Source organism: Oculina patagonica, chromosome 5 (assembly GCF_052425735.1).
Source record: "Oculina patagonica isolate OP01 chromosome 5, crgOcupat, whole genome shotgun sequence".
Lineage (NCBI taxonomy): Eukaryota > Metazoa > Cnidaria > Anthozoa > Scleractinia > Oculinidae > Oculina > Oculina patagonica.
The window spans coordinates 19,371,627-19,394,477 of NC_135762.1; the positions used below are offsets into that span (position 1 = coordinate 19,371,627).

The following is a 22,851-nucleotide window of genomic DNA, read 5'->3' on the forward strand; positions in this document are numbered from 1 at the left end:
TTCTTAGGCCTCTTTACACTACATGATGCTTAAGGCCCTGGCTCAATTAATTGATAAGCTTACTGAATGAAACGAACGTTGGTGAAAAAATAGTCTGGAATTAAGTGTCTTCAAATAAGCGTTCCATACAAGGAAAGGATTTTATTTTCCAGAGGCACACTCGCAGTCAGATTTTGGGGGAATGTTGAAGGCTGTTGTAATGGCTTTAATAAGTGTGGTTAGGTAACTGTATAAACGTTCAGTTGTTGCCTAAGTTAACATTACTGAAGTAAGGTAATCTTGTACAACTGTTGAAAACATTACTTGTTGTAGAAGGCAGGTTAGGATGCCTATACTTAACCAGCGCCTTACATGTCCCGTTTGATATTTTGTGTGGTACAGGTTCCTCTCAGTGACACCATATCCACATCAGAAGCACGAGGTGCAGTGGAGAAGTGGCTGCTTCAGGTCCAGGATGTCATGCTTATAAGCATCAGAGATATCATTGAGCGCGCTGTACAGGTATGTGCTGTCTTATTCATATATGTTCTCTGGAGCTGTTTTTGTTTTTACCAATACCCACTCACTCTTGTTTTATGTTGTTTGTACAGGCATATGCTACAGACGACAGGAAAGTATGGGTATTGTCTTGGCCTGGACAGGTTAGATTTGTTGTGATTTACATTTTCTCTCCTTCTGTCTCTGTCTGTCTGTCTGTCTGTTTGTCTGTTTGTTTCTTATACCTGTTTCCTTTATGCATGTGACGTGGATAGAAAATCCATTCTTATTGTGCCGTCTGGTGTATGTTGTAGATTGTTATCTGTGTAAGCCAGATATACTGGACTCAAGAGGTGCATGAGGCTATTCGCTCTGGACCCCACGGACTGAAAGAATACCATGAAAAACTCACACAGCAGGTAAGGCTCAGTTCACTTGTGAGAGAAACAATGTTTCCGTAAAGTAAAGCAAACTAAAACTTGTGCAATAAATCATTTAAAAGGAAACAATCCGATCGAGTCAAGTATGACTTATAACCTGTACTAACTTTGTTCAAACCTAGTGCTTATGCTTTCGATTATCACATTTCACACCAATCTCGCACCAATGCAATAGTCTCCTTTTCAACTGGTCAACAACAGGGAGGAGTGAGAGCTCTGGGAACGTGACTTGATTGAAATTTGAAAGTGGTTCTCGTACTCGATCTCATACTCTGATCTGAAGCTCCCTAATAAGTGTGACAGTGCTACACAGTGATTTTCATCAACTAATGGGATATCTCATGCTGTAAAGTCACATGTCCTGGTCCTTTAAATTTCCTGTTGCAAAACAAAGTTGAAATGAAGTTGACATTGGAGATATTATTCAGCTTTCAGACATTGTAGTTCTAGTCCGTGGCAAGCTGTCAAAGCAGAACAGGACAACTCTTGGAGCACTTGTAGTGATTGATGTTCATGCTAGAGATGTGGTTCATGACATGGTTGAGAAAGGTATTCAACTTTTGATAATGATTCCCCACAAACGTCTTTGACACAATTGTACAAGCGCATTTGCAATGTCCACAATTAGAAAAATATCTAGAGCTGACATTTTAAAATCGATGATTTTGGCAGGTGTTTCTCAGGAAAATGATTTTCAGTGGTTGTGTCAGATGCGTTACTATTGGGAACAGGATAATTGTCTGGTGAGAATTATCAATGCCACTGTACGCTATGGATATGAGTACCTCGGAAACTCTGGAAGGTAAAAACAACAAAATTACGTTTAATTTAAATGTTTGAGTTATTGAGTTTAGTTATTTACAAGCCAATGAAATCATGTATTGCTTTCTATGTGCAGGCTCGTCATCACCCCCCTGACAGATCGTTGTTACCGTACCCTTGTGAGTGCTTTTCACTTGAATCTGGGGGGAGCACCTGAGGGTCCTGCAGGGACTGGCAAGACAGAGACAACTAAGGTATGACATGCAATCCCATTGTTGTTGAATGGCTGCATTTCAGTGGCATGCACAAGCTGATGTGTTTTTTGTGTGTTCAGGATTTAGCAAAAGCCCTTGCAATACAGTGTGTGGTGTTTAACTGCTCAGATGGATTGGATTACCTACAGATGGGGAAAGTAAGTACAGCTTATTTTTGCGCTTTTTTTCTGATAACAGGAGGTATTTTGTCTTAATGTTTACCCTTCCATTGTCTCCTAGTTTTTCAAAGGTCTGGCATCCTGCGGTGCCTGGGCATGTTTTGATGAATTCAATCGTATTGAACTGGAAGTTCTGTCGGTGGTGGCTCAACAGGTAATCATTCTTAGCTCTTTTTCACATTGCGCTTGTATTGTGTAAATTAAGATTTTGTATGATTATTTGAGGGTCAAACATCTACAGTCAACTCCCGCCTGGCGGACACCTCGCTATTACGGACACCTCGTTATTACGGACAGCAGTTGAAGTCCCAGAGAATAAGAATAACTGAAAATAACTCCCGCTACTACATACTGACTTTCTCTATTGCGGACATCAAAATGAAATTACCCTTTGAATAACGTGACATCAGGACTGCGGTGCATATTCGGGGGCGGCGCTTATTAACTTTTTTGTCCCAAATGCGGCGCTCATTCGAGGGCTGCGCTTATTCGAGTAAATACGGTATGGTCCCTAAGGTGTCCGTTATAGTGAGAGTTGACTGTACACATTTTATCATATTTTCATCACTTAAGGATTCTAGTACAATTGCAGAATTCTACAGCTGCTGCAAAGTGCCATCAAGTGGCCCATGTGAAATCGCTTTTTGTTGGAATTGCTGATCAGAAAGTGATGCCCTAACGTTTAACATGTAAAACTCACATAAAAAATACGTTTCAAACTAGATTTTCCAGTGGATAGTCTTTCTCTAACAAAAGAAGCTATGCTTTTCGCTACGGACAGAAGCGTACAAGAAAGGCCGAGGGTGACATACTCCCAGTATAGTCGCGAGCTAGTTAATAAAAAGTTTATTATAAGGCTCTCTTTGCCACACTGTTGTTGCCTGCGTTAACATCGCTTACAGTTCCCGTGAGCAGTACGGGAAAATCCGACTTCGACTTATATCTAAACATGCTTTAGCCATATAAAGATAATTGTTATTTAGCGTTATTATGGTGTAACTTCTAGTTTTATATGTATTTTGTTTGGCAGATTTTATGTATCCAGCGTGGTATAGCCGCTCATCAAGAGAGGTTTGTTTTTGAAGGAACAGAGCTGAACTTAAACTCCAACTGTTTTGTGGCTATTACCATGAACCCTGGCTATGCAGGAAGATCAGAGCTCCCTGATAATCTCAAGGTATAATATCAACTTGTGTTTAGCCCATGTCTTGCTAAAAGTCATAAGTAATAAAATATAGTGTATTAAAAAAATGTATCGTTTGGCATTAAATAAGTGTGAAAGCACAAACGTTTTGTGGCTCTTCTCACTGACGTCGTCAGCAAGCAGTACTAGTAGCTGTTGTAAGGATTTATAAAGCATTCAATTTGAAGTGACAGTTTCACAGTAACCATTTACACCCTATTGAATGGCACCATTGTGTGAGTGTTACACATGGGTAGCGAAGAGTTCTTCATGACGTGAAGAAGTACGATGAATATATAGTGGAGCACGGAACTGGAAGAGCACTAGCCTGGAAATTGGTAGCGTGGAAACAGAATGAGTTGTTCTTTATACGTCAAATGGTGCCATGAGTAACGAATGATGATCGTGTGGTATTGTGTTTTTTAGGTATTGTTCCGTACTGTGGCCATGATGGTACCAGACTATGCCCTGATTGGAGAAATCATGCTGTACTCCTATGGATTTGTTGATGCTCGTAATCTGTCAGTCAAGATCGTTACCACCTACAAACTGTGTTCAGAGCAGGTTAGTGTAGCAATAGTTTATGTACACCCTACATCAACGTCCTTCTCTGTTCTTGTCTTGCTTTTCACAAATTTACCTAGTATTTGATGTTTAATGATTAATCTGAAACTAGGAGAAGGAAATCTTGGTGTATGTAATAGTTGCTGTAGCGATAGAACATTGCATTGAGGAGAGGTTGAGTAATAAGTGCTATTGATCCACAGCTATCATCGCAGTTCCATTATGACTATGGTATGCGTGCAGTGAAGGCTGTGCTGGCCGCGGCCGGTAACCTGAAGCTCAAATATCCAACAGATGACGAGAATGTATTGTTGCTGAGATCAATCATGGATGTAAATCTACCCAAGTTTCTTTCTCACGATATTCCACTGTTTGAAGGAATCATTTCCGATCTGTTTCCTGGCGTGTCTTTGCCAAAGGCGGACTATGGCACTTTCCTCGACACAGCTAAAGAGGTCAGTCTTTTCCGCTGAGAACTTTTGAAAACAAATTTAGAAAAGCGATGATCCTCATACAATCTCTTTCTATTTATGCATGCTTATGTCTTTTTATTTCTGATTTTTTAACTATTCTGGCTGGTGTCTTTGTTTTGACAGGTGTGTGACAAAAAGAATCTCCAAATGGTGGATTTCTTCAGTGAAAAGATCATCCAGACTTATGAGATGATGATTGTTCGGCATGGGTAAGAAATATTTTTTTTGAAGATAAACACACTTAATTGATACACTTAAAAACACGTACATTACTTACACTTTCATATACTATTGGAAATTTTACAATGTCTTTTAACTTTTCTTTTACATGATTAAGAAAAAAAAAACACGACAGCTAGATAGACAAACAAAAAAGAGGTGACAAAAGAAATGAAATCACAAAAGTACAAAAAGGAGTCCATGCATTAGTTTAACGTATTACAATTTTTTTTTAAAAAAAATACACTTCGTTATTGAGAGCATTTTTTAATTCGCTTCTTATGGGTAAGAAATATGTTATGCTGGATTGTCTTTGTCTTTGTCACAGTCATGCATTGGGTGTATGATACTGATATGTTCATATTTTAGCTTCATGATGGTGGGTGATCCATTCTCTGGGAAGACAAAGGTACTGGAGGTGCTGGCCGAGACACTCAATATACTGACAGACAGAGGCTATGATGATGAAAATGTTAACAAGGTACTAACCTGCTCACGCACTCTGCTCTCACCTAGAGTTGTAACAGCACTGTAAAAATACTTTTACATCGCTTATCTTGTCTTAGAAAACCAACCAAATTATCCACAAATATAGCAATGAGGGGATTGCATGGGTTATAGCCATGTGTTGTATACATGACTGTTAAACGAAATCGGTTGTAAGCTGTCATTTCAATGAATTGAGCTTAAGTGTGAGCGCAACAGACAACTAGTCCTTCCTACATGTTATTTGTTTCGTGACGTGAAGAGTTGAATCAAAGTTCAAGTAACACCCAGAAAACATATCTAAAGGAAGGAGGCTGACCTAGATATCGCCAATACAAACTTCTTTTTGTAGTGTTGAGATGAAAGACTTTGGAGGTTTATATAATTATATATGGACTAACTGTGTACTTACGATATGAAATGGCTTTTGATCTTCCTGTGGATGTGTAAATGTAATTTTCGTAATTTGCACAGCACGGATGAGTGGTAACAGTGACCATTCCGGTTTACTCTGTCATAACAGGGATGTTGTTATTCTGTTAGGTGTGGTTTCGTGTAATAAACCCCAAAGCTATTACTATGGGACAGCTGTTTGGTCAGTTTGATCCTGTCTCACACGAGGTAAGTTTAATTTCTTTCTTGTTGTAATTAGTGTAGGCAGAGCCCGTTAGTTGTGTAAGTGTTGTAGTTATTGTATTGTTGTAAGTATTGTGTGTTTGTAATGATAATAAAAAAAAGTTTAATTTCTTGCAGCCACTCTGATTATGTCTCTATCATTTGTACTAGTGTTTATTTGGTGAAGTTCTTCAGATGTGGTGTGAGATAGTTGTTAATTTCTGTTTTCAGTGGACTGATGGTATTGTGGCTAACACTTTCCGTGAGTACGCTGCAGATCAGACTGATATCAAGAAATGGGTGATTTTTGATGGACCCATTGATACCTTGTGGATTGAAAGCATGAACACTGTTCTAGATGACAACAAAAAGGTTTGTATTCTGTTTGTCACATTACAGGCATGTCCATCCATGGCGTGGCACTTTTCACTGTTTTTTTATTTTTATTTTTAGCTGTGTTTGATGAGTGGAGAGATCATTCAGTTGTCAAATGTGATGAGTTTGATCTTCGAATGCAGGGATTTGTCGCAAGCCTCTGTAAGTAACAAGCTAATGCAAAGTAGAAATAACAAGTACGTTTTGCTATGAGACAATCTTTATGTAACACTGTTTAGGTGTCATGACTGTTTCTTCAGGATTGCATGTTATGTGGTTTTGAGTACTTTGAATAGTAATGTTGCTATACTTGGTAGAATCATATTAACTTGTTATATCTCTCCAGCCTGCCACAGTAAGCCGGTGTGGTATGATCTACCTGGAGCCCAGCTCTCTGGGCTGGGGACCTGTGTTACAATCCTGGTGTAACACCCTGCCACACACACTCAACAATGAACACGGAAAGCTTATCATGGCACTCTTCCACTGGGCATTACCTGTTGCTATCAGTTTTGTGCGCAAGCATTGTAAGGTGAATTTTCCAACAAATCCGGCTTTCATAACTTTAGTGCATATTATGGGAAAGAAATGTGGCCAGTTCTCATTCCTGTCTTATAGTTGGTTTACATTAGTTGCAAACAGAAAGTTATTTCTTAATAATTCAACTTGTTTTTGTGCTCTTTTGCTTTTTGAAAGTACTGGTATCGTTTTTTTAGATTCCTTGTCTGTTTTAACTTTGACATTTTCTTTACAAACAAAAGGTTACGTCACCAACCTTACTTTGAGCATGTGAACTCTCAATATATTAGTTTTCGAAAACACTCAAACGTTTTCTGATATACAATGTGTTCTGTTGTGAAAGAACTTTGTCATCAATTTGTTTTTTCTATTTATTGTGTTTAATGCTGAATAGGAACCTGTGTCCATGCAAGACAGTAATCTAGCTCGCTCCCTTATGAACCTGGTGGAAATTCTCATGAAGGATATCCCTGAAGAAGATAACAAATATATGAAATCATGGCTGATTGTAAGTTTAATCTGTTGTTTTGTTTTGTGAAACTTATAACAAGTGTATAGGCAGCTGTTAAAGGTTGTGTTTTATTTATCGATTGCAGTCATCGTTCCTGTTCGCCATGGTGTGGTCAGTTGGCGCTTGTGTGGATACAGACAGTCGAGTCAAATTTGATGCATTCTTCAAAGATCTGATTGCAGGCAAGAATGAAGAACATCCTATTCCGTCCCTGGTGGGCAAGATTGAAGCACCTATTCCAAATGAAGGATTAGTTTATGACTACTTGTTTGAGGTGAGCCTATACATTATTACTATCCTAAAGTCACCCCGTTGTCCTGGTGCTTCACTGATAACAAGAGTGACAGAGTAGCATGTAGTATATGTACGCAGTACAAGTGGTTTTCTTTTGTCTTTATAGCGTAAGGGTCGTGGTAACTGGCTTCCATGGACAAAGACCATCAAGGAAGGTGTAGCAGGGGGAAAAGGACAGCGGATCAGTGATATCATTGTACCTACCATGGACACAGCTCGCTATTCACACCTGATGGAGATCATGTTTAACAACAACAAGCCCCTGCTTTTTGTTGGTCCCACTGGAACTGGCAAGTCAGTTTACATCAAGGACAAGCTCATGAATGGAATCAACAAAGATGCGTTTATTCCTGCTTTTGTCAATTTCTCTGCTCAGACAAGTGCTAACCAAACTCAGGTAACTGTGATGCAGCTTATGTACTGTGCATTTATCCAGCTGATTTACGACTGGTCCTTTGTCCTTAAAGAAAGCAGAACATTAACTGGTATTTCTGTTGACCATTTGTAGGATATTATCATGTCTAAACTGGACAAGAGACGAAAAGGAGTGTTTGGCCCACCAGTCGGTAAAAGGTAGGTATGCACTGAATGTGGATATTTCCACCTAGCCTAGCACAGAATCACTGTTTTCATCATGGTTTCATCGCTTTTTATTTTTTACAATGTCAACAGGTTTATTATTTTCGTTGATGACGTTAATATGCCTGCTTTGGAAAAATATGGCGCCCAGCCTCCTATTGAACTTCTTCGCCAGTACTTGGATCATGGGAACTGGTACGACCGTAAGGACACATCTAAACTGACATTGATTGACCTTCAGTTCGTGTGTGCCATGGGTCCCCCTGGGGGTGGTAGAAACCCTGTCACTCCTCGCTTCTTAAGACACTTCAACGTGATCTCAGTCGCTACGTTTGGTGATGACACAATGCAGAGAATTTTCTCCACGATCGTCAACTTCTATTTCAGGGTAAGGTTATTGCTTTTACTCTGCAAAAACAAACAGTGATTTGGTTTATAAACAAGTTCACGATTTAACTTACTAGCTTGCTTAGTAAGGCGGTGTTTATTCTTCTGTTGTTTTCCCTCCCCCCTCCTGTTGTTGAATTTCCCCCCCCCCCCCCCCCTCCCCCAACGGAGGGGCAATGTTTTAAATAGTACCTTAAGTACAAATTAATCATTACGTTAAGTGTTACATTAAGTTAAACCATGTTCGCTTTTTTGATGGGCTATTGATCTTACACAGGGTCGAACCGTCTAAAAACAGTCTTTCTTTCAATAAACAGAGCAGGATGTAAAACACATGTGTATTTAATAAGCTCTGCAACAGAGGCAGCATGCCACTCCACTCAAACTTCAATTTTCATTTGCGCGCATCAACAGCAAAAAAAAAAAAAGCAAAAACAAATAACTGGAACATGTCTACTCTTGACTAAGGGTTAAGCCAGCAAGAAGCTCAGCAATGTACGGTATAAGAATGGTGTGAGAACTCTATTGCCATGTTTGTTTTTTTTCCTACAGAACAATGAATTTCCTAATGATGTCTATACTATGGGATCTATGATAGTAGGCGCCACGATGGAGGTAACAACTTAGCCTACACAGTAGGCTTAAAACATCAGAAATCTGTATATTGTAGACACCGTGACAATACATTTTGTCTGTGCACATGATTTTCAATGCTCTAAAGAAAATAAGATTGTTGATGTTTCTTTAGTGATGATTCCTCACCTTCCGATTATTCCTCGCGAAGCGAGACCGAGGCCGAGCGAGCGGGGTGAATAATTTTGTCCCTCAAAGGGCTCAGGCGGGATAAATCTCGTGTGGAGTTTACGGTCATATATATATATTTGTGAGCTTGGTGTCTGGCGGAAATGTCACACGGCCGCGCGCCAAGGCGCGATATCTTCGGGACTGAGGGCGGGGGTCGAATCCGGCTATTTTTTTTTTTACTTTTTTTTTTTTGGGAACGAATCCTGAGCCTTTCATTTTTTCTTTTTTTCGGTAAATAAACTGATTCCACAATACTCCCTCACGCCTATTCAGGCTATAAATCTGTTTATCGTCATTTTTTTCAGTTTCTTTTTTTTTCTTTATTTGAGTCTCTTTCGTCAGTTTTTTCATTTTTTTTTTTTTTTTTTTTATCTTTAACGTGCAGTTTTTTTCATTTTGTTTTTTTTTTGTATTTTGTCGAAGTCTCTGTATCGTGCAGTTCTTGTTGTTAGTTTCTGTTTGTATTCTGTCTGCTGTATTTTGTCGAAGTCTCTGTATCGTGCGGTCGTTGTTGTTCAGTTTCTGTCTGCTGTATTTTGTCCGTTACTAGGCAACAATAACCCAGAGCTTCGCGAGGCCCTGCGAGTCACGTATTACTAGTTTTATTTCTGTTTGTCTAGGTGTACAAGCAAGCGATGGTGAATCTTTTGCCTACTCCAGCCAAGTCCCACTACACATTCAACTTGAGAGACTTCTCTCGGGTGATCCGTGGAGTTCTTCTCATCAAAAAGGATGCCCTTGCTGATAAGAAAACGCTTAGCAGGTATAAAGATACGCTTTATCTCCAGATTTTCAACTGTACATTTACGCTTCACTCGGTTTTCACAAATTGAGGGAAGGACATGTATAGGATAGCTAGAGACCCTTTCCAATTATCAGCGACACTTCGAATCACAAACAGCAAGCCAGGAACCCAGCGTAAATATTTTGCAGCTGAATCAAGGTATTCAAATGTATAACAATATTTTAATTTCGCTGAAAAGTAGTTGTGACTTTGTGTTTTGAAATATTTTGTTTCAGACTGTGGGTACATGAGGTGTACCGTGTGTATTATGACCGCTTGGTTGATGACAACGACAGGGCCTGGTTACACAGGTAGGTTTGAAGTCTGAATGTTAAGTGTCACGTGACAGGTTTCAATGAATGATTGTGATTTATTTACTTACTTGATAGCTTACTTAAGAAGGTCACCAAGGAGCATTTGAAGGATGATTTTGACTCTCTATTCAAGCACTTGTCTTCTAACCAGAAAACGGTAAGTAAATAAGGCATGTTGTTTCTTCAGTCTTCACAGGTTAAACAAATGTTGTTTTTTAATTTTTTATTTTTTGTTGAAGTTGTGCTTAAAAGATGTTTTTTTTTATCCAGGCATCTGAAGATGACATGAGAAGTTTGATGTTCTGTGATTTTCTCAATCCTGACGCGGTAAGCATACAAACTTATTAACATACTTGATTTGCAATTATCAGCAGGCTAAACGTCATAACTATGTTGCTTAACACGCTCTGGTGGGTGAACATTGAATCAAAGTTGGTTCTTCGTCAAGCAAAACTCAAAACTACTTTGCTATAATATATAAATGTAACATTGGATAAATTAACCAATCATACCCAATTGCTCAAAATCCTGCACGAGTTTTGTGCATTTGTCAAGTGAAACGTCCACACACTTTCCTCTTAAGTTTAAAAGTTCCATTTGTAATTCATTCGTATGCAGCAGTGTTTGGCTTTTTACAGCCAATAAGGTAATGGTTACACTTGTTGTAGCTCACCACTCACAGCAAACCAAACTGTGTTACTTTGACCTTTTCAGATGGGCGAGGATCGCATGTACCAAGAGGTGGAATCTATTGACGAACTTTACAAGATAGTGGAGCAGTGCCTTGAAGAATATAACCAGACGCACAAGACACAGATGAACCTTGTTATCTTCAGGTCATATTTAATCCTCTTGTTATTCTATCGGTATCTGAGCGTATGTAAGGACGCAGCATATAAAAACTACTCAAAATCGTGTTTGAGTTTTCAACGTACTTGGCAAACCCTTTTCTTGTGGTGTCGTGCTTTGGGATAGAGAACCAGTTAAATTTTATTACTGTATCGGATGAAGTTAAGTGAAAATTTTGCATTGATTTTCTTTCCTTGTAGTTAACTGTCTCCTATTATTGCAGGTACGTGTTGGAGCACTTAGTCCGCATCAGTCGTATCTTGAAGCAACCAGGAGGGAATGCTTTGTTGGTTGGAGTAGGAGGCAGTGGAAGACAGTCTCTGTCCCGTCTGGCGGCAGCTATTGCTGATTTCCATGTATTCCAACCAGAGATCTCCAAGAGCTATGGTCTGCCTGAATGGCGTGAAGACATCAAGGTCAGTGATGCACTGACTTGTGGCGAGTAGTATACATTGCTTACGTCCAACTGATGCGTTATATTATTGATTCTTTAGACGATGCTGAAGAGTGCAGGATGTCAAATGAAGCCAACAGTGTTCTTATTAACAGACACTCAGATCAAAGAGGAGTCATTCTTGGAAGATGTTGACAGCTTGCTAAACACGGGTGAAGTGCCCAATTTGTTTGCAGTCGACGAAAAAGCCGAACTCAATGAGGTACCTCTAGTGATTTGTCTTTTCTATAAGAAGTTAAACGGATCTTTTGCGCCTCCTGGTTTAAAAGACCTAAATTAGTATAAAGTATTAGATGTTAAAAGGCCGAGGAGTAAAATTTCGCTTAGAAACCGTCTGTATCAACAATCTTGTAGCCTTTGCTCGCGAGCTAAACAATTGCGCTGAGTCAAGTAGTTACTCCACTTATTATGAATTTTATTATTTGACCCAGTTCAACCGTAGCTTGTTATGTTACTGTCTGTGTCTTTAGAGTGTCCGTCCAGCAGCTCAGGCCCAAGCTGAAGACAAGAATGCTGAATTCTCACCGCTGGCATTGTTTAACTTCTTTGTGAATTGCTGTAAAGAAAACCTTCATATTATGTTGTGCATGAGTCCTATTGGTGATGCATTCAGAAACAGACTCAGGCAGTTCCCAGCACTAATCAACTGCTGCACCATTGACTGGTTTCAGGTAACCGCACACCCGTCAGTGCCACTAAATAAACTGTAAACACACACTCTTGTACAACACTGTGTTAAATAAAAAAAAAATCAGAAAGCCTTCAGTTTTCAACCCTGTGCTAAAAAAACGCAAAACACTCAGGTAACCTCACGTATACAACCTACACTCCCTGTTAGTGGTCTATTTCTTGCTCGTTTCTGTTCCAAATTCGTGGCATGTAGCTGCGCCTCTTAAATATTGTAATTAACCTTTCCTTTCAATGTAGCTTTGAGTATCGATTAACGAAAAAATAAAGAAGCTGTGAGTACCAATTAACAAAAAAGGTTGATTAGATCGTAAAGCTTTGCAGTTATATATAGCAAGCTGATGGGTTTTTATTGTTGGATAGCCGTGGCCCGAAGATGCACTTGAAATGGTGGCTAACAAGTTCCTTCAAGATGTGGAAATGACTGACAATGAGCGCAAAGAAGTTGTCCCTATCTGTCAATACTTCCACACCAGTGCACGAAACTTGTCTGAAAGGTAATGTACCGGTTGCCTTGGCTATCTATTTAGAGTTCATCCAAACCATTATGAGTATTGCAATGCCTTGATCTACTCTGTGTGATTGTGCTTTTGTGCTAGGTATCTTGACCAACTTGGCCGACATAACTACGTGACTCCCACTTCATATTTGGAGCTGATTTCTTCATTAAAAACACTTTTGGGAAAGAAGCAAGACGAGGTGAGTAATTCTTTTCCACTTACACGTAGGATTCATCTTTTTTTTTCTATTTTTACCATATCACATTTTAAATGTACCAGTCCTCTTTTATCTTCGTTCTTAGCTTTTTATTTATCGAACATTAAATAATTTTGTGAGTTGTTTTATTTGTAATTGTGTCATATCTTGTCTGTTCCAGGTGATGCGTAACAAGCATCGTTATGAAGTGGGTCTGGAGAAGCTGGCTTTTGCTGCATCTCAGGTGCGTTGCCCCCTTCAACCAATAGCGGCACTGTAAAGCTTCTATCAGCTAACTCGATCTTTTTCATGTGTAGGTGGCTGACATGCAGAAAGAACTGGAGGAGTTACAGCCACAGCTTGTGGAAACAGCCAAAGAAAACACTAAAATGATGAAAGTATGTGTACATTGCAATTAACTATCGGGAAAACAGTAAATTCGTTCAAACCCTTTGCAGTGTAAAGTATTGCTCATTGTTTGTTTAAACAGGTAATTGAAAAAGAATCTGCTGAGGTAGAGGCTCGTAGTGAACTGGTAAGGAAGGACGAAGCAGTAGCCAATCAGAAGGCTTCAGAGTCACAGGCTTTGAAGGAAGAGTGTGAGAGTGATCTGGCTGAAGCTATTCCTGCCTTGGAAGCAGCCTTAGCTGCTCTCAACACACTCAAGGTATGTCACGTGAAGCTCACTGCGTTCCCGTGCGTAAAATGAAATACTCGTGTCGGTGTGTGGATAGTTTCCGTCTGCGGGAAAGGTTAAACGCAATTAAACTTTTCTCCAGAAACTTTTTTCTTTGTTTTATGTATTACATGTAAAGCCAGTTACAGTCAACTTCATACGCACATAAAAATGTAATAAAGTATCGTGAAACAGCGTCAACAGAAACAATAAACTTCTTCAACTTCCTTTAATATGCAACGTACTATGGACTTGTTATAGACATGTTCATTTGCCTGTTTGTTTATTCCTTCTGTTTTAATATTTGTTCATTTTCATTTTTTCTTGCAGCCGGCAGACATTACTATCGTAAAGTCCATGAGTAATCCACCCGCTGGAGTCAAGCTTGTCATGTCAGCTGTGTGTGTTATGCGGGACATCAAACCCGAGAAAATCAATGATCCCGCGGGAACAGGAAAGAAAATTCTGGACTTTTGGGGTCCATCAAAGAAGCTGTTGGGAGACATGAACTTTCTTAACAACCTGAAAGAATATGACAAAGACAATATTCCGGTGAGTTAGTGTCGTGTTTAACCCGTAAGGCTTCTTTGTTTAGATTTTCTGTGCTGTTACAGGCCGTCTCACTTTTAACTATATAAAGCACCTAAATATAGTCCGTCATAAATATATTGTTCGCAAATGTGTCAACATATTATTTCTTTGCCATTCTTAGAGAATTTGTGACTTAATTCGATTTATCTTGAAACTAGATGAACTAACCGCACATCAAGCATAAACAGAGACAAGATTTTTGTCGTGAAAACAACTTATAAAGCAAGTATGCAGGAAACATTGCTTGTTTTAACAATCATTGTTTGTGAATTGAATGGCAGGTACACATCATGAGTAAGATCAGGAAGGAGTACATTCCTAATCCAGACTTTGATCCTCAGAAAGTTCGCACAGCATCCTCTGCAGCCGAGGGTTTGTGTAAGTGGGTGCAAGCCATGGAGATATATGACAGAGTCGCTAAGGTATCTTTATCATTAACTGCTTGGCACTATCTTACTAAAAGCAGCCGTTATTCTCTATGATTATTTTACAGTTTACTAGAATTGTAGATTCAAACTAACGAATTCCATTGAACTGTGTGTGTGTAATTTGTGACATCTGCTCTTTCAAGGTTGTAGCGCCCAAGAAGGCCCGTCTAGCCGAGGCGGAGGCATCTCTGGCAGAAACCATGAAAATTCTAAATGCTAAACGTGAAGAGTTAGCTGAGGTGGAAGGCAAACTGGCCAACTTGAAACTCACGTTTGCCGAGATGACAGAGAAAAAGCAACAACTTGAATTTCAGGTTTGTTTTATCTGTAGTTTTTTTGTCATCAGTTCAGAGCAACATGTGGAGGCAGGAGCCCTGTTAGAGGCTGTTAAAACCTTCGCGTATATTGGCTAGAAAATCTACTGGGTTATTAAGAGTGTACAAAAACTGGTGCATGTTTGCATCGATTTTCTTGTGTAGTACAGTTATTTACTCTTCTAAGGGGTAGTCATTAAACGTGTGTCTGAAAAGCTATCGACATCAACGTCGTACGTGGCTGAGAGTTTGTTGTCATTCTGCAGGTGGATTTGTGCGGTAAGAAGCTGGAACGAGCCGAGAAGCTGATTGGTGGCCTGGGTGGAGAGAAAGACCGCTGGTCAGCAGCTGCAGCTTCACTGCAGGACGTGTATGATAATTTGACGGGTGATGTACTCATCTCATCAGGAGTTATAGCTTACTTAGGAGCATTCACTGCTGGCTTCAGAAAGGAATGTACTCAAGAATGGACCAAGATCTGCAAGGTAAGCTCATCTCATTTCATAATAGATTTTTGAAAATAATCGAAACCTTAAATACCAATAGGAATAGAAACGAAAAGTCTAAATGATAAAGGCGTTATTTGTCTTTCTGTTCATTTATACACATTCACTTTTTTTTCTTACTTGTATACCGCCAAGTTCATAACAAGTTTCTTTCATACAGTGCAGTACGACACTCGGGCAATGACAACTCAAAGCAAATACACATATAGCTGGGGCTAAACCCGGCAATCATGCTTGACAATGATTTAGTAGGTGGCCAGAGTATCTCGTAGTATAGCAAAACTAAAGCAATACTTGATTACCTTGGGACACTCACTTGAAAGCCCCTCTATAAATATTTAGATTCCTTGCTGGTTTCCACCTCCAAATCACTTGCTTGGATGCTATCTGCACAGTTCTATATTCATATCCGTATGATATTCATTTGTTTTTACGCAGTCTAAGAACATTCCTTGCTCAGATGACTTTTCATTGAGTAAGACACTGGGTCAGGCAATTAAGATCAGAGCATGGAACATAGCAGGCCTTCCTACTGACTCATTCTCCATTGATAATGGAGTCATTGTGGATAACACAAGGAGATGGTATGTTACATCGAATATTTCAGTTTCGTTTTCAGTGTCATACATGCATACACTTACTAGATCCTTCTTTTTCGCGTCCACACACAAGGCTGTCTCTAGCTCTCGACTACATTTTCTCGTCAACCGATCGCCTCCATGTATCTTTGTTGCTTTGCCTTTGCCCTTGGTCATTTTGGAGTCCAACCCAAGGCGACTCACAATTTCGATTTCCGTGTAAGGTGCTTCGTTAGCTCTATGTCTCATAGACCAGTCAATATTATTGTCACAAGTGATAGTGATATTCAAGGAGGGTACGCCTCTCAATTTGTTAAAAACTAGCTCATAGAAACCTCGATGGTACAGCTAATCAAATTTTAAGGGCGGATGAACCAACTTTTGACGAGTGCAAGTGAAGTAAGAGCAGAGTTGTACAGTTCATTGCATGATTGTTTTTTGTGCTTATCACTGCAGGCCGCTGATGATTGATCCACAAGGACAAGCAAACAAATGGATTAAGAATTCTGAGAAAGATAATCAGCTCTCGGTAAGGTGCCATGACAGACTGTTCAATTTGAGAATGGTAGCGAAATATCGTAACCCTTGTATCTTCTAATTTGGTCGACGTTTTGCTGCTGTATAATTGGAGCACAGACATTATAAATGCATAGGGTAAGATCTGGTAACACCTGTTTGATAACTGCTTATAACTATTTGAGTTCTTCTCTTTATCTTTTATTCTAGGTGATTAAATTGACGGACGCCGACTACATTCGGACTCTGGAGAACAGCATTCAGTTTGGAAATCCTGTTTTGCTTGAGAATGTAGGCGAGGAACTGGATCCGTCTTTAGAGCCCTTGTTACTTAAACAGACTTTCAAACAAGGTTTGTATCTCCATGATTCAGGCTATCTCAACGCTTGTTAGTTCACTCACGGTAATATTGTCATTGTAGGTGGTGTAAAGTGCCTTCGCTTAGGTGAAAGTGTAATTGAATACTCTGATGACTTCCGGTTCTACATTACTACCAAGCTGCGGAACCCTCACTACCTGCCTGAACTATCCACTAAGGTCACACTTCTCAACTTCATGATCACTCCAGAAGGACTGGAAGATCAACTGCTGGGAATTGTTGTGGCTAAAGAAAGGTACGAGTTTTGTTTAGAGCCTCTTATACCACCCTTTCAATGGTACCCATTGCCCCTCAAGCTTGTTTCACATTGCTGTTTAAAATATCTTTCAGACCTGACCTTGAAGAAGAAAGACAGGCGCTGATAGTACAGAGCGCTGCTAACAAGAAACAACTGAAGGAGATTGAAGACAAGATTCTAGAAACACTTTCTTCTTCAGAAGGGAACATCCTAGAGGACGAGACAGCCATTCAAATTTTAGATTCGTCAAAGGTGAATACACTGTATTAGCAAGAAAAATCACACTGAGATATCCGGATGGAGTGTTTTGTGTAGTTCCTTGTCCCCAGACATCGTTCGTGCAAGTTCGTGTTGTTAGTGATTACACGTCACTTTAACCTCGTGCATTGTAGACGCTTGTTGTTATAGCTAAATATGAGACAAACTTGTAGGATTGGAAGTTAATTTAAAAGCGTGAGATCCGCTGTGGTTATTTCAACGTGTTTCGGCTTCCTATTGAACATCGAACTTATGATAAAAGGGCCAAGGTGTTCTGCTTAAGATTGATAGAACACACGAATAGAATGTTTAAATTATACAAAGAGCTAAACTGATTCAAATAACTTGCAGGTGCTCTCTGATGAGATCTCAAAGAAACAAAAGGTAAGGAAACGCTTTACTTTTCTTGTTCTTTTTACATACTGAACAAATGCTATGAGCTGCTATGCTCACATTCTGAGGACTGTGGCCACACTGCCATGCTTCTGTGTTTTCGCTTCTCGGTCGCAGCAGAAGGCGAAAGACAATGTATTATTTGATTGTTTTTAGGTTGCAGAGGAGACGGAAGCTAAAATCAATGAGTCTAGGCGTGGATATAATCCAATAGCAGCACACGCTTCAGTGCTGTTCTTCTCAATAACTGATCTGCCAAACATTGATCCCATGTACCAGTCCTCGCTCACCTGGTTTGTCAACCTCTTCCTTAACTCCATACACGATAGGTTAGTATCTCGTACTTTTCATTTTGAGTTATTTTTACGGTGAATTTAATAACGAGACAAAGAGAAATAAAGAGACAAAAAGGAACAAATAGCTCCCAAGTTTATTATATAAGCCCGCCCTGGAAATCTCACACGCATTAAGGCATCTTATTGCAAGTCCCCTTCCCCAATATAAGCCTATGAGGTTAAGCTCTCAAGGAAAATAGGAAAAACAGTAAATTAAAAACAAAGAATTCCCACAAATTTCTTTCCAAAAAAGCCCGGCCTTTTTGAAACACAAAATTCATCCCTTGAACAAGTCTTTTCAAAATAAACGCACCACACACAGCCTTTTGACAAAAAATAAGCTCAGGGTTTTTTCCCGAAATGTTACGGTATTCGCCAGGCCGCGTCAGCTTCAAAAAAACAAGCAAGCGTCACCTTTCCCTTTTCCTCGTGACTACCTAATGCATGATAAAATTTGTCACAAATATTGTTCTTTCACAGATCTAAGTTTTGTGCACTTTCTATTCTAGCAACAAATCCAAGATCCTTGAGCGTCGATTACGTTACCTGAGTGACCACTTCACTTACAATCTATACTGCAACGTCTGTCGGTCACTGTTTGAAAAGGACAAGCTGCTCTTCTCCTTTGTGTTATGCTGTAACATCCTAAAGTAAGCTGAACCTTATTTAGTTTTCTTTAAACATTGTATAAAAATTTCTGCGTGAGTTATTCTGTTTTTCTAACATTGGCTCACGCGTTGATGCCTCAAGACATCGATGAGGCACTACGGAGAAAAAACTTGAAGAATAAATGGGTGTGTCATAGACACAACTTGTTGGTAAGCAAATAAAGCGGGATTTTTTTTCACATTGCGTGTTACTGGTAGATTTCAAGATAATTAGTGTGAAATAATGTAAAGTTGAGTCCCCAAACCATTTTTCGTGTTTTCTTTATAGCTCAAAGAATGAGATGGACATGGAAGAATTCATGTTTTTCCTGACTGGTGGAGTGGGCCTGGAAAACAAGGTAAAATGTAATCAACACTTTTCATTTCGGTAGTGCCAGCAGCCTCTAACAATTGTCACGTGATTATCTTCCTCTTCAGCTGGAAAACCCAGATCCTTCTTGGCTGTCAGATAAGGCCTGGGACGAGCTCTGTCGAATGTGCGATCTTCATGGCTTTAAGGATTTCCGGTTTGTAAATTTATTGAATTATACTTTGCTGGATTCTCTTATTGTAAAAAAAAAACGTACGGCTTGTATTGCAACTACAGGTGCCTCACATGTTTATAACTGGAATGTGTTATTTTGCAGGAAAAGTTTTGTGGGTAACACACACGAGTGGCGTAAGATCTATGACAGTAAAGAGCCTCACCGAGCTCCTTTTCCCTCTCCATGGTCTGAACAACTATCTGACTTCCAGAAGATGATCGTTATAAGATGCCTCAGACCAGACAAGGTAATCATAATATACATTGCTATATAGCCAGCCTTGTATCTGTTGTGGTTTAATTTATCTTTCGTTTAAAATTTTCAAACCAGTTTGATTTTTAGTTTTCATTGTCTTAAATTCATTATCATAATCTTAAACAAAGGGAAATAAAAATCAAACTGGTTTGAAAAATTTTAAACCAAGGAAAAATTTGAACCACAACATATCCATCAGGTAAAATGACCGCGTGTTTATTGTGTGTCCGTAGGTTGTGCCACTTGTTACTAATTTTGTGGAAGACAAGCTTGGTAGTAAGTTCGTGCAGCCGCCGCCATTTGACTTGGCTAAGAGTTATGTGGATTCCAATTCATGTGCTCCGCTGATCTTTGTTCTGTCTCCTGGAGCTGATCCTATGGCGGGTTAGTCAACACAAGGTTTTTTTGTGCATGCGATTATAAGGAACTAGTCAATATTAAATTATCTAGCTCCGTGAGGTCCTAAGAGGACGCATTACTAGTGTTTAACGATGTTTAAGAAGAAAAATGAAATAATATAAATAAACATATTCCGAGTGGGTATACCCTAAATGTTTTGTAAATAATGAAATTGAGGTAAACAGAACTAGTTACGTTTTGGGTTAACCAATGTTATGATAATCGATGGTTTAGATTTAATGCATCTTTTCGAACTGATAGCAGATACACATCAAAAAAGGAAACTAATGGTAGTAATTATTGGACGTGTTTAGGTCTGATGAAGTTTGCAGCTGATAAAGGCTTCAGTGGAGACAGGTTTAACGCCATATCCCTCGGACAAGGACAGGTATTTCCTGCTCAATTTTGATGCTTTTTTAGTGATCTCATGCAAACAAAAGAAGGCTTGTTTTATTAATTGCAATTTGTTTGGTTTTATTATTCTCTAAAGCTTTAGGTTTTAAGAGGCTCCGACTGAGAAATGAAGAATGTTGGACAGGTGGGGAAAGAAATCTAAAACTTTGCCGAATAATTTGGGACTATGTTCGAATTTATTCTCATCTTCTAGAATTTATGGTTTTCGAGATTAAGAAAAAACGAAAATAACGGTTTTAGCTCATTAAATAGCAAAAAATATGCGTAAAAATGGCAAAGTTCTCGATATTCCTATAAGAGCAATTTTCAATGCTTTGAATCGAAATAAACTTAGAATAATAGATTGACCTTTCTTCTTTCAGGCAACAGACACTTTTAATTTTTTCCGGCTATTTTGAGGTTTCCTTCGCCTTAAAATATTGCTTATAAAGCACCGGGAAAGGGAAAAGAGGCGAGTGAGTATAAATGCCCGATCCAATTCAAAAAAAGAACTCAAGATCACAAATGAGCGAAGTTTCGACCTCCTCGTTTTGCAAGTTTTTCCCGTATTGTATGGAGATTCCAAGGGAAGAAAGTATCCGATCCGACGCGACATTTTTTTAGGAAGGCATCAATTAAGAAAAGAAGAGAAAAATCACACTTACTGAAATTGGAATATTTGTACCTTTTATTTACTCTGCGGGTAACTCACGTCAGCCGTAACTTGCGTAGTATTATTAATTGAAGTTGACTCAGTTATAAACATAAACGTACATAAATATTATAATATTCGCTGTTAGTTTCCGTTATTTCATTAATGGAAATAAAATACGAAAGTTTCTCATCTTGTTTTACAACTCTATAAAAGGTTGAGTGCACCATTCACATTCAGACAATTTTATTTATTTAAAGAGACCGAACACGTACACAGCGAAGACCGGCGCCAGGACAAACAAAGCACAATATTCGGCTGAAATTTAAAAATAGATGGCCCTTTACAGTTTGCCTCTTTGTTGTGGGGTTGTATCCAAGCCCAGAAAATAGAATTTGTCCAGTTTGTAATACCATGCAAAGCACACTATTACAAATGAAAGACGAAGGAAGGAAAATTGTTAGTTGCCCGTACGTTTTTTTTCTGAACCAATCTATTTTGGTAGAAATGCAAGCTTAACTATCCAATACTTGGGATTTTGTAGCGCAAGAATGCCAAGAACATATGAAGTTTGTCATAAATACAAGAACACGCTCTTCGCTGGCGGACTGGAGAGCAAGATGTTCTAACCAATGGAAATTGCGAGCCATAAGCCTTCTTTCACTCGGGAGGATCGCGGAATAGCAAGCAACCCTGCTCTGTTTTACAAGAGACGGGTATAGTTTGAGCTAGATCACATAAGTTACCTTTTTGTTACTTAATTTAGGTTTAAGCCCACAGTAACAACTTCCAAGTAAAAAATAATGAATAATAGCCACATGATATATAGTATCCTAGACTTTAGTTAAACACTTTCTTTAATATTTATTAATATTGGTTTTAAGTTATAAAATGACAGTTGACCACCCACAGCCTCAGTCAAGCGTTGTGTTGGGCACAAAAAAGCCCAACAAACCGCAGCTATTTGGTTTGCGACGTCGAAAAATAATATTTCACAAGTATTATGCGCCCGAGAAATTTTTGACTGTCAACTATGCTTTACTTAACACGCACTACAACCCAAGATTCATTGTTTTACGTGAGAATGAGAAGGCGATGGTCACACGCATTACTAGCCTGAATGTGATTATTTTGCGACCCCCCACCAACAGAGAGGTATTTTAATTCAGCTTTCTGTTTTTTATGTCCTGGCGCCGGGTCGTATTGTACATGTTCGTCTCTTTTATTTTGATTAAAAATGAATAATATTTCACGACACCTTTTTTAGTTTTTTAAAACAAGATGAGAAACTTTTCTATATTATAGTTTTATATTATTTACTTTATTTCATACAATGATTTATTTTTCAAATTATTTTTTCTATAAATATTAAGTCCAACAAACAAATCTCCTCCGATTATGAAAACCAGCACGGAGCTATTATTTTACTTTTTTTTCTCTTACCTGTTGATAGGATGACTCAACAAAATCAAATAAGTTAACTTGTTTTGGCCAATTAGCGGAACGGAGATAGAGACGATTGTATGTATAGACAGATTTTAATGAAGATGGGAATTTTACAAGTGTTTTGGCCCAGTCTATTTTTCCGTATAAAAATATTTGCTCAAAATAGGGATAGTTTGGTGTTTTAGGATGTCTATGAAATCGAGATGCCTTTTACGATATTTTTTGATATTTAATGAGCTCGTTATTTCGTTTTTTTCCGAAACCATGGATGAGAAAATATTTTGAACATAGTTCCCCAAAGGTGTTAGGCAAAGTTTTAAGATTTTCGATTCCACAGCCTGTCCAACGATTCTTCATATTCTCAGTCGGAGCCTCTTAAGTTTGTGCAGTCGCCACC

The 22,851-nt window shown here is 38.9% G+C and overlaps 1 protein-coding gene across 1 annotated transcript in view; it reads left to right on the forward strand.

The window, feature by feature from the left end:
• The window catches only part of LOC144653143 (dynein axonemal heavy chain 12-like), a 54,344-nt gene that overhangs the window by 26,019 nt on the left and 5,474 nt on the right, over positions 1 to 22,851 (forward strand). The window contains exons 25-77 of the mRNA XM_078513062.1: positions 382 to 501; positions 591 to 641; positions 792 to 896; positions 1,346 to 1,466; positions 1,590 to 1,719; positions 1,816 to 1,933; positions 2,014 to 2,091; positions 2,174 to 2,266; positions 3,143 to 3,289; positions 3,722 to 3,859; positions 4,063 to 4,314; positions 4,456 to 4,541; positions 4,921 to 5,032; positions 5,581 to 5,658; positions 5,884 to 6,024; positions 6,106 to 6,189; positions 6,374 to 6,559; positions 6,941 to 7,054; positions 7,143 to 7,331; positions 7,458 to 7,748; positions 7,860 to 7,924; positions 8,024 to 8,318; positions 8,870 to 8,932; positions 9,742 to 9,884; positions 10,142 to 10,216; positions 10,295 to 10,376; positions 10,490 to 10,546; positions 10,934 to 11,055; positions 11,292 to 11,484; positions 11,563 to 11,724; positions 11,993 to 12,193; positions 12,573 to 12,706; positions 12,809 to 12,908; positions 13,087 to 13,149; positions 13,223 to 13,303; positions 13,396 to 13,572; positions 13,912 to 14,133; positions 14,454 to 14,594; positions 14,744 to 14,914; positions 15,181 to 15,399; positions 15,859 to 16,004; positions 16,455 to 16,527; positions 16,725 to 16,866; positions 16,936 to 17,128; positions 17,224 to 17,383; positions 17,741 to 17,773; positions 17,939 to 18,111; positions 18,627 to 18,767; positions 19,054 to 19,123; positions 19,203 to 19,291; positions 19,412 to 19,556; positions 19,798 to 19,948; positions 20,278 to 20,351. Coding sequence (XP_078369188.1) covers positions 382 to 501; positions 591 to 641; positions 792 to 896; positions 1,346 to 1,466; positions 1,590 to 1,719; positions 1,816 to 1,933; positions 2,014 to 2,091; positions 2,174 to 2,266; positions 3,143 to 3,289; positions 3,722 to 3,859; positions 4,063 to 4,314; positions 4,456 to 4,541; positions 4,921 to 5,032; positions 5,581 to 5,658; positions 5,884 to 6,024; positions 6,106 to 6,189; positions 6,374 to 6,559; positions 6,941 to 7,054; positions 7,143 to 7,331; positions 7,458 to 7,748; positions 7,860 to 7,924; positions 8,024 to 8,318; positions 8,870 to 8,932; positions 9,742 to 9,884; positions 10,142 to 10,216; positions 10,295 to 10,376; positions 10,490 to 10,546; positions 10,934 to 11,055; positions 11,292 to 11,484; positions 11,563 to 11,724; positions 11,993 to 12,193; positions 12,573 to 12,706; positions 12,809 to 12,908; positions 13,087 to 13,149; positions 13,223 to 13,303; positions 13,396 to 13,572; positions 13,912 to 14,133; positions 14,454 to 14,594; positions 14,744 to 14,914; positions 15,181 to 15,399; positions 15,859 to 16,004; positions 16,455 to 16,527; positions 16,725 to 16,866; positions 16,936 to 17,128; positions 17,224 to 17,383; positions 17,741 to 17,773; positions 17,939 to 18,111; positions 18,627 to 18,767; positions 19,054 to 19,123; positions 19,203 to 19,291; positions 19,412 to 19,556; positions 19,798 to 19,948; positions 20,278 to 20,351 — 6,990 coding nt within the window. The remainder of the gene's footprint in view (positions 1 to 381; positions 502 to 590; positions 642 to 791; positions 897 to 1,345; positions 1,467 to 1,589; positions 1,720 to 1,815; positions 1,934 to 2,013; positions 2,092 to 2,173; positions 2,267 to 3,142; positions 3,290 to 3,721; positions 3,860 to 4,062; positions 4,315 to 4,455; positions 4,542 to 4,920; positions 5,033 to 5,580; positions 5,659 to 5,883; positions 6,025 to 6,105; positions 6,190 to 6,373; positions 6,560 to 6,940; positions 7,055 to 7,142; positions 7,332 to 7,457; positions 7,749 to 7,859; positions 7,925 to 8,023; positions 8,319 to 8,869; positions 8,933 to 9,741; positions 9,885 to 10,141; positions 10,217 to 10,294; positions 10,377 to 10,489; positions 10,547 to 10,933; positions 11,056 to 11,291; positions 11,485 to 11,562; positions 11,725 to 11,992; positions 12,194 to 12,572; positions 12,707 to 12,808; positions 12,909 to 13,086; positions 13,150 to 13,222; positions 13,304 to 13,395; positions 13,573 to 13,911; positions 14,134 to 14,453; positions 14,595 to 14,743; positions 14,915 to 15,180; positions 15,400 to 15,858; positions 16,005 to 16,454; positions 16,528 to 16,724; positions 16,867 to 16,935; positions 17,129 to 17,223; positions 17,384 to 17,740; positions 17,774 to 17,938; positions 18,112 to 18,626; positions 18,768 to 19,053; positions 19,124 to 19,202; positions 19,292 to 19,411; positions 19,557 to 19,797; positions 19,949 to 20,277; positions 20,352 to 22,851) is intronic.